We start from the raw sequence: 10236 nt of genomic DNA, 5'->3' as shown, positions 1-10236 counted from the left end.
ACTCGGTATTAATTGGGAAGGACCTTACATTATTACCGAGGTGGTTCGAAACGGTGTTTACAGGTTGAAAGATTTAGAAGACAATCCAGTCAAGCGACCTTGGAATGTGATCAACCTAAAGAAATTTTATGTTTAAAGCTACATGCATTGTTTATGTACATGAACTACGGTGTGGCTTGATCCCGAGATGGGTACGTAGGCAGCTCGAAAACGAGTTCAGCTATTAATAAAAATTTGTTTTATTTCTTTATTAAAGGAAAAAGTTTCGACTATGCGAACAAGTGAAGCAAATAGAAGGTTCGGCTAAGCGAACATACAAGAAGTTGGAAATAGAGCGTTTATTCAAAAGACGGAATGCCCCTCATCGTACATTTCGGACTATGAAAACCTTGTTGACGAGCAGAACACTTCAACTCCTTGACCAGCAAGATCGAGGACTGGCATCATGCAATCCGGAATGCGAGCAAAGTCTGAAATTCCAAGCTCAATCCACTCTCCGGGGTGAGATTCAAGGATGTGAAGATCTCTTGACACCGTAGTAAGCCTGCGTTGCATCCGGTTAATCCTTTTCCGAAGTCTCCTCTTTTCCGACATAAGCTTCCGGTGTTGGAGCTCGAGTGCCTCTATGAACGCCGTCGCTGTTCCTTGGTCTCTGATTGGGAGATCCCTGATCAAACCACATGGGGCTCGGATCTGAGATCTCAAGAAGCCGCGAAGTGGAGGAGGCTGCCTGCTTGGCTCATTTGGAACATCTTCGTTTATCATTCCGATTCTGGAGAAGTCGGGCATAGATTCTGAACAGCGAAGATTGAACTCCATACCTACTAAAATGAAAAGAATGGTGAGGAGTAAAGGGAAATTGAGACAACAATTTATAGGAACGTCATATCCCTAACAAGCTGCGGATTCTATCCAAAGAATGGAGTGATTCACGGAGGGATTTATGCCCTCGAACAGATCCTGCATTAAAAGGCGCATCTCCGAGAGTATTTGAAAAGAAAGGAAAATCGCAAATATTTCCATAAATAAAAAGGGGCCGAAGCCCATTACGAGTTTAAAAAAAAAAAAAGAAGTGAAGAAGTTAAAGAACATTTATGGGAGAGGCTCAGGAACAGGCTCCTTCATCGCCGGTTTAGTCTTCGAAGTGGACGCCTTGTTCTTAGCACCCACTTCGGAACGATCCCAAACGCGTTTCCGACAGTTGTTGGCCTCCTCCTCCAAATCGTCTTCCTCTTCACTGTCAGATGGAACGGCCCAGACAGGGGCGTTCACGGGACCCGGGATTCCTTTAGCGCGGAGATACATCCGAAGCATCTTCGGGATCTCAGCGACGGAGTCGAAGTTCCGCCACTCCCATTGAAAGGGATCACTCTCCAAGGCCCGTATCTTCCTCTCCACCCGAGCGATGCGAGTCTCGAGTGTTTGCCTTTTGAGGCCCAGCCGCTGCCTCTCTTCACACAAACGACGGTGCTTATCGGCGACCTAGCATAAAGATGAGTGAATAAGATGAAGCAAAAAGTTTTTGAATCAAAAACTTTAAATATTTACCTTGTCGATAAAGTCGCAAGCCTCTTTCTTCTCCTTTGAAGGGAAGTGAAAGACGGCGTGAGGAAAGAGAACGCCGGCCGGTTCAAATCCGTCGCCGGACAAGAAAAGTGGGCTGCCGGGATCGATGGGGGCTACTCCTTCGTTTTCCATCCTCGAAATATTTCTCAAGTAAGATTCTAAAATCGTGTTTAAATAAAGCTTAGAAGTAGGTAAGCCTTTATTTATAATGATTTAGGGTTTGTCTTGGAACCATAAACCCAATAATGGTAGTGTGTCCGAGTGGTTTAAACCATTTTTGGAAATCGAGAAAAGGCAGTTATTGCATTAAAGACGAGCCGTTTTCTTTACTTATAAGAAGGGAAAGCGCAACCGTCGCATTAACTACAAAAGTTTCTAAGGCTCAAGCCCAATAAGTTTATCGAGTTGACTAAACCCGAAGTGGGGAACTCGCTTTAAGCCGAGCTCAGTTCTCGCATTCTAAAAGAGAAAGGTCTGATCAGCCTGAAAATCTCAAAAGCATAACCACAAGGCCACAAAAGGTTAAAAGCGGACTTTGCAAACCCGCATATAATTTTAACCAAACCCCCTTGGGTCACAACCTAGAAAGGTTTAAAAGCCTCCTCAGGCAAATATCTTGTTCAAAAGAAAATAATAAAGCCTCCTTAGGCAAAGACAAGTTCGAAATTAAGTCTTAAAATTAAAGGGACAATTCCCAATTTAAAGTGGACACAGCCACTACGGAGCAGCAGCCACCTCGGAATCCGGCTCAACAGTCGAAGCTTCATTCGCCTCCTTGGCAGCCGCATGGTCAGATGAAACTCCTGATCCGCTCTCCACGGTACAACCAACCTCCGGAGTGACCTCCGGTACCATAGGAACTACGGGCGGGACAACGTCTTCCGTCTCACTTGAGCCTAGGAATAATAATTCCAGTCAATCAAAGGTACAAGGTAAGAAAAGGTAATAAATATCAGGAGCCAAGCATTACCTGCCCAGTCTAGACCTGATTCACTTATAGGAGGCGATTCAGTGAAGAATTCCTCGAAGTCCTGAGGGTTGAAGGTCGAAGTAGGAAGAGCTGCCAAGCGACTCCGCTTTTCAGAAAGATTAGCCGACAGTTCGGTTCTCTCTTGCTCCTCGGAGAAATCTGTATCATGGATTTGATCCAGCAGGATCAGGTTGCTCTCGTGCTCTTTGATATCTGATTCCAAATCAGACCTAGCCTTCTCAGTCTGCATGAATCGGATGGCCCCTTGGATCAACTCCATCCCGCGTCCCTTAACCTCTTTTCTGGCTTTTGATGCCGACCTCGCCAACTCGGAGTCACGCAATTTGGCAACCGCCTTGTACTTCGCGTTAAGCTCGATGAGTTGGTTGTTCAGGGAATCAGCGTTTGATTCGGACTCTTGAAGCCTACCCTGAACACCAGAAAACTCTTCCTGGAGCTTGAAGTTCTGGTCGTACTGACCCTGCAGCTCCTCCTTTATCTGCGCAAGCTCGGATGTTAAACTGTCGACCTTGTCCTCCAGATCGTGCTTGGAGCCGGCAGAAGAACTGAGTTCAGCCTCAAGGGCAGAGAGTTTCTTTTTCCACATGTCAATCTCCTTCTCCCGTCCAATGACCAACCCTTCGTAATGTTCGATCATGTCGTTAAATTCGCTATGAGCCTGGCATTATACATGAACCCGGGATGGCGAGTCAGTTCGCAGAATGGCAATGCAACAAAAAAAAAATGGAACTAACCCGAGATGAGTGATGCGCGTGAAGCAAATAGCGTTCACGAATCGCAGGGCGCCATTTGTCGAAGTCTGGCAAGATCGAACCCGATCGAGTCTTGAAGCATCGGAAGACGCTGCCCTCTTTCTCCATAGCTGCGAAAAAGGAAAAGTTGTAAAAATCGGAATCTTAATGGAAATAAAAAACGTTGAAGACTATATGAATCACCGAACCTGAAAGCGATTTGACTTGAGGGACAAGAGCATGTTTTAACCTCGAGGAAGCATCTCGAGATTCAGAATCTCCCTTTTTCGGAGACGCACTCCGGGCAGTCTTTCCACTATCAGGCTGGGAAGAGGAAGACATATCAACCGGTCGTGGAGGACCCATTGGTTCAAGAGGAGGGGATGATCGAGGTGAGCGGTCAGTCCGGGCCCTTGACGTTTCCCTCCGCGGGGAAGAATCACTGCGAGAGGACTTGTCTCTCTTCCGGCGAACCAAGTTCTTAATTGGTTCGTTACTAAAATCATCTCGGGGAGGACGAGGTGAGTCACAGCGAGGAGATTGATCCCTCCGAGGAGAACGTGAGTCGCGACGATCGCGACGAGGAGTTAATCTGAAGGAAGCGACAGATCGGGCTCCCTCGGTGCTGCCATCATCAACCAGCAAGGTCCTACTATAGTCCTTCTTGTCTATAGAAGTCGCGAGAAACTTTTTCTTCTCCTCGCAAGCCTCAGCCATCGGCTTGGAAAGCAACTTACGCTTGGCCGCAAGGGCCCAAGATGACATTCCCTGAGTTGAGGGAGGGGGCGGAATTTGGTGAAGATGACCAGGTGGACTCATCCTGAGTCTGTGGTTAGCTTCTAGGAATCGTTCAAGAGTGAAAGAATTCCAAAGGGTTTCCCCTTCAAGAATTATTTTGAAGAATTCGATGAACTCTTCAGATGGGAGAGTGGAAGCGATGAAAGCTGCGAAATGAAACAACGGTGTTAGTTAATAAAGATAAAGAAACAACCGGGAAAGATACGGGCGACCTAATCACTACCGGGTTTCGCAGACCACTTCGAAGGGAGAAAATCTGCGAGATTTCCAATCGAAGCGGGAGTTTTCTTAATCAGAAACCAAGGATGATGCCAATTTTCATCCTTGTTCGGAAGATGTGAAATGATGTTCCTGTTGGCATTAGGATACGCTGAGAAATACCCCATTTTCTTCGATGAACTTCTCACGCTTAGAAGCTCATTTAGTTCAGTAACTCCGACAACGTAACCGGCCTCCGCCGCGATTGTTATAATTCCAAGAATAGTACGGAGAAGATTGGGGGTTAATTGAGGAAGAGCGATTTCAAGAGCCGCTAGGTATAGAACTAGGGCTTCGGGAAGAGGAAAGGTCAGCCCGCAACCCTTGAAATAAATCTCGTACACACAGAAGTAACCATCGCGATGGTTCTCTGGGGATTCTGTGGGGGAAGCTATTTGTGCTTCCGCCATAATTTCCGGCGGAATCCGGCAAAGCTCTCTCAACCGCTCGAGGGATCGAAGAGTACAAGTGGACCTATAGTGCGGACCGGCAATATCATCGGAGCGGGTGCACTCGTCATTGCTAGAACGCCTCTCATCGAAAGACGGAGACTCGGGTCTATCGGAATCGGAAGTCATTGGGAAGAAAGAAAAATTCAAGATCCGGCGAAGAGGGGTTTTTGGTGAAGAGAGAGGTTCTGATTAAAGTACAAAAGTAAAAGAAGAGAGTAATGGTGAAAAGAAGTTACCTCAAGCTAATGATGAAACCGCCTCGGAAGTTGTGTGGGAAGTGGGAAGGTTTTTTCCCGTTTTAATAGTAATTAATCAATATACGGTCATAATGATGACAGATGTCACTTGGTTAAAAATGGCTAGTGCCGAAATTAAAGGAGTGATGAGATTTTCGGCGGGAAATCAGAAAGATTCTCGAGCGCAATCTTTGGCCACTTGAGCATTTAAAGTCCTCCGAATTGGAATAGCACTTCGAAGAACTTGGGGGGCTAATTGTTGGTGTCGGATCCCGCACCAGAAGTCCGCGACCAACCAAAGATTGCCACATAGTCAAAATAATGGCCCATAAAAGACGAAGCCCATTGGACCCATGAGCAGAAGGAGCGGTCGAAGTGGTGGTCACCACTTCGAGAATCCGAAGTGACTGCACTGTGACACGGGTTCGGTGTAGAAGATATGAGTAAGTCGGTTCGAGGACATTTGGGCCAAAAAGGCGAGGCCCATGAAGATCAGAGTCAACTCAAATTCAAACGTTGAGCATTAAAGTCAAAGAATCAAAACGGACACATTTAAGAGGAAATAATTGTACTTAATTATTCATTTTAATGTCAATTCTCTATGTATAAATATAAAGGCCAATGGCCATGTAAAGGGATCTTCCTCTCAAGAAATATTATCATAGCAATTTTCGTAGCAACTTACAATCTTTTGACACATTCATTTTTTGTCCCTCAAGAATAATCTTTCCTACATAATAAAATACTTGAGTGTGTGAATCCGACATCCACAATTACCATTCAAGATTTTGCAAAAACTAAAATCTACACCAAAAATAAAAAATTACAAAAATCAAAAACCAAAAACCAAAATCCAAAAACTAGAAAATAAAAACCAATAAAAAACTATCAAACATCGTCAAATCCTTATGTACAGATGTATCCTTCTGTACAGATGTATCCTTCTGTACAGATGTATCCTTCTGTACAGATGTATCCTTCTGTACAGATGTATCCTTCTGTACAGATGTATCCTTCTGTACAGATGTATCCTTCTGTACAGATGTATCCTTCTGTACAGATGTATCCTTCTGTACAGATGTATCCTTCTGTACATATATTCTTCTGTACATTGGTTTATAATTATACAGATATTATTTTTGTAAAGTGGTCTCTAAAATATAAATTTATTCTGTACAGATGCATCCTTCTGTATAAAATATACATACATTCTTCTGTACAGATGCATCCTTCTGTACATACATTATTCTGTACAGATATTCTTCTGTACAGTGGTGTATATCTGTACAGTGGTCTACATCTGTACAGTGGTTTATATTTGTATATATATTATTTGTACAGTGTTTGGTAATATAAATTTTAAAAATTATAAAACAAAATGCATATCAAATGATAGAGAAAAAAACATAGATTTTTATGTATATGATCAATTTTAGAAAAATAAAATTTAGGAACGAGCATTTTAATTATTCAACTTTGAGGGAATGAAATATAATAAAGAAAGAAAAAGAAATTAAAAAAAAAAAACCTGACCCACTAAAAAGCTCTTATACGTCCCACACACTCTCTCTGACACTCTCTCTTCTCTCACACTCTCTCTTTCACCAAATTATAAATAGTAACTGTATTAGTTCTACAATTAAGTTTGGAAACGTACTAGTTTCCCAACGCACCCTTTATATATTTCATGTCAACTTCACTCCCATACTACATTTTTTTCCCTTAGCTCGGCAATCGCCATAGTTTCGTGGTCATCGTTTGATACCTTAACATCTTCTGGTCATGCACATAGCAATGATTTTAGCTTTACATGATAGAGAATGAATTTTTGATAGCAATCTTCTGGTCATGCACATCTTATGTTGTATGTATAAAAGATATGTTATTTGAAATTGACCGATTCGATCAAAATGACGAGAGGAAATTTATAACTTAGGAAAACAGAGAAAACAAAATTAATTATTTATATTAATATGTTTATTTCATACAACATAACTTTTAAATTGATGGGGAAAAAAATTACAAATGAACACACCAACTTTTTTTATTAGATAGATTTATCTTCCGTTGTATACAATAGAAACTCGTTAACCTTTGATCTCGTTCTCCACATAAAAGGTAGTTAATTAATTGACTCTTAGCTTTATCTCACCATTTTAGTTTCGCCGGAAAATACTGCAATGTCAAAAAAAAATATACACATTAAATGTGAGACAAATAGTTAAATTGTTACAAGTTTCACATTAAAACCAAAAAAAAAAAAAAAAAAAATTGTTACAAGTTTGGTTAAAAAAAAAACATTATATGTAAATGTATTTGAGTATTTTTACCTTGTTGATGAGGGAAATGTAGTAAGGCTTCACTTGTTCGACATCTACAAGAACTTTGCTCTTACTGTATAGGTCATATTTACTGCGATATCATTTTTATTCGTCAGTGTCACAAAATTGGAAATGATGTATATAAAATAAATAACATATGAAAAGAAAAAAAACTCTTACTTGAAGACATGGAGCCACTTGAGATCATCTCTGTCCTCATCGTTCATCAAGTGCGTGTAAGCTCCTGCCTTGTGCAATGCTGCATGATTTTTGTTTTCAATGTTAATGATAACAATAATAACAAAAAAAGTATCTAATATGTATAATTTATTTACTGAAACCATATGATACAATTAAATATGTATATATATTGTAACATATGGTTGAAGACGTACGATAGAAGGAATGGTATCGAATAATGAAGAGACCAGCGTGAGGAAGAGTCGTGCCATTCTCCTTAGCCACCTATTGGATACGACGAAATCAGCAAAATAAGTATAGTTTTGTTGTCGACAGGTTTTGGATAGGTTTATTCATAGTAATTACGAAGTAGATAGTTAATTACCAAATACATGTAGTCGTCGTGACCCCATGACATGAGAACATTGTCTAATCCACATCCTTCACTGTAAACTCCATTTTTTGTGTTGTATTTTGGGTTGTTGATATCTGGATTTCCTTTGAAATACTGCAAGATATAACAATGGTGAACGTTATATTATTTAAGAGCTCGAGTACTTTTGTCACTTAAATTTAACCGGGAAACGTTTGAAAAATCCGAAATATACTATTGATAGAACTAGATTATCTTATTATTTACCTTGTGGTGAATATTGGCCGAGTCGAAGTTGCATCCAACTGGAAATGTATCGCCTGTCATTCGATGGAAGTGTTAAAACTTAAAAGTTGTTTTGTAGTTATTTTGCAGAATTAATTTGATGTTATCTAATTCTAAACAAAGAATAGGATAATTAGTATTGAATACACACCAACGACAGCCCACTGGGGAAGACCACCGAATTCTGGCAGAAGAAGAACCTTGCCAAGATCTGAAAAAAGAAATAATATTTAAAATAAATATAAATTATCTTGTAGATTAATCTAACTCAAAGTATTGAAAGAATTAGGTAGCTTGGATATTTAAATTAATTGACATGTATGCATTAAGATATCTAATATGTTCAATAGTAACATAACCAGTGTAAGAAGAAGCAATGAACTTTTAAATTGTTGACCGTTTAATATTCAACATAACAAATCGTTTGCTCTCATCATTTTGAAATTTCTTAATACTAACTATAAGAAAGAATAAAAAGACAAAAGAATGATTTGTGGAACACTATAAATGGTAGATTTTTAAGCGTGGTGAATATTTTTATGATATAGCAGAACAAGACATGTACCATGGATTAAGGCAGTGAGATGGAGCCAATCTTCGTCTGGATAATCCCTGCGAATGGCTTCAGCGGTTTGGAGAAGGTGTTGGATTTGAGGCTCATCAAGATCCGGATCGCTCTCATCGACAACATTGTTCAATAACTCACAACATTCCCATATACTCATTTCCATCTTGTTAAGTTTTCCATACTCTTTCCTCATCTTCTTCACCTGTCCAATTTTTTCAAGTTCAATTTTCAATAAACACTATAATTTTTAATTAACTAGCCTATTGAAATTATTTTTGTTTGTGCTTACAAAGTCATAGGTCTGGTGAATGTGTTGCATCCTATAGAATTCCTCAACGCCTTGTTGTCTCTCGCTTTCACCATTCTCATAATCCCTTAAAAAAACAAAAGAGACTATAATTAGTTTTGATCAAAGACAACATTTATGTCCATAGATATGGATCAATTCATTAAACAAACCTGAAAGAATGGCCTAAGAAATTCATATCAGGAGCATCGAATGCATCAGTTTCCTTAGATTTTGGAACCACAAAACCTCCATCCAACACCAATTCATCATCCCTCTCCTCTGTAACTTTCTTTTCATCCACTCTTGAATCTATAATCGTCACCACAAAATTAGTTCATAACTTCTCATATTTTTATTTTAATTTAATTGATCATAATCTCTAATTCTCATGCACTAATATCAATCTAATCTGCAATATTTGATTAATTATCTATATATCTCAAAAGAAATCAAATTTAAATGTAACAAGCAATGAAACGTTACCAGAGACGAAATGTTCAACGAGAATAGTCATCTTGCTCGGAATTTGATACGTAACGTAAATTAAAAATTTTGATTAAAAACAAAAACGAGAAATTGTGTGAGAGATGTTGTTGAAGGGTCATGAGAATGGAGTCGGTATTTATATTGATCCAATCAAAAAGTCCTTCCTGCAGATTTGGAGACAGTGCAAGTCCTTAGATATCAAACATAACTTGAGTTCTGTCCTCAAACTGAAATTAATGTAGAATGAAGTCACACTTCACCGTATCTTCGTTATAACCAAACCTCACGCGCTTTTTCAGAGCGTGTAATTCACGTTGACTTTCAAGACGTGTCTTTGTTTAACACGCTCTGAAATATGTCTCTCTTGAGCTAATCTTATCTCATATTAGGAATGTGGCCTAACTTAACCCAAAAGCTAGCTCAAGAGTTAAAGATTGCCACATCCTTTATATATTATCCAAAGATCTTAATCCCAAGCAATGTGGGACATTCTAATAGGCCTCCTCGAGATGTGGGTGGGAAACGGTCCAACGGGAAACAGCCCAAGCCCAACATCTCGGAAATACAACAAGACATGCCACTTATATGGGCCACATAGGTGGGAAACCATTTGTGTGGGAATTTGCTTGTTGGGCCAACCTTGGGCTCTGATACCATATTAGGAATGTGGCCTAACTTAACCCAAAAGCTAGCTCAAGAGTT

The 10236-nt window shown here is 39.9% G+C and overlaps 1 protein-coding gene across 2 annotated transcripts; it reads right to left on the bottom strand.

The window, feature by feature from the left end:
• Positions 1-7051: 7051 nt before the first annotated feature.
• On the bottom strand, positions 7052-9719 carry LOC9320036 (inositol oxygenase 2). 2 transcript variants are annotated; one of them, XM_002883923.2, is made up of 11 exons: positions 9532-9717; positions 9219-9357; positions 9049-9133; positions 8757-8961; positions 8343-8402; positions 8174-8226; positions 7919-8041; positions 7749-7818; positions 7534-7612; positions 7363-7444; positions 7052-7207 (listed from the first exon to the last, which is right to left on the bottom strand). In XM_002883923.2, the coding sequence occupies exons 1-11, from the start codon at positions 9560-9562 to the stop codon at positions 7181-7183; spliced, it is 954 nt and encodes a 317-aa protein (XP_002883969.1). In that variant the 5' UTR covers positions 9563-9717; the 3' UTR covers positions 7052-7180. The 2 variants fall into 2 exon arrangements, with proteins under 2 accessions (XP_002883969.1, XP_020889318.1); XM_021033659.1 differs by lacking the exon at positions 7919-8041 and having other exon boundaries at positions 9532-9719.
• Positions 9720-10236: the final 517 nt, after the last annotated feature.

The sequence above is a fragment of the Arabidopsis lyrata genome (assembly GCF_000004255.2).
Source record: "Arabidopsis lyrata subsp. lyrata unplaced genomic scaffold ARALYscaffold_3, whole genome shotgun sequence".
Classification (NCBI taxonomy): domain Eukaryota; kingdom Viridiplantae; phylum Streptophyta; class Magnoliopsida; order Brassicales; family Brassicaceae; genus Arabidopsis; species Arabidopsis lyrata.
Note: the sequence above shows the minus strand (reverse complement) of the source record. Positions and strands in the feature narration are given on the sequence as shown.

What these genes read in the sequence shown, in the direction of transcription:
- LOC9320036 (XM_002883923.2), bottom strand. Translation starts at nt 9,562, where the DNA reads ATGACTATTCTCGTTGAACATTTCGTCTCTG. An exon ending in CGGCCAATATTCACCACAAG is followed by an intron (nt 8,042 to 8,173) that starts GTAAATAATAAG and finishes TATATCTTGCAG; the next exon opens with TATTTCAAAGGAAATCCAGA. An exon ending in ACATTTCCCTCATCAACAAG is followed by an intron (nt 7,208 to 7,362) that starts GTAAAAATACTC and finishes TTGACATTGCAG; the next exon opens with TATTTTCCGGCGAAACTAAA.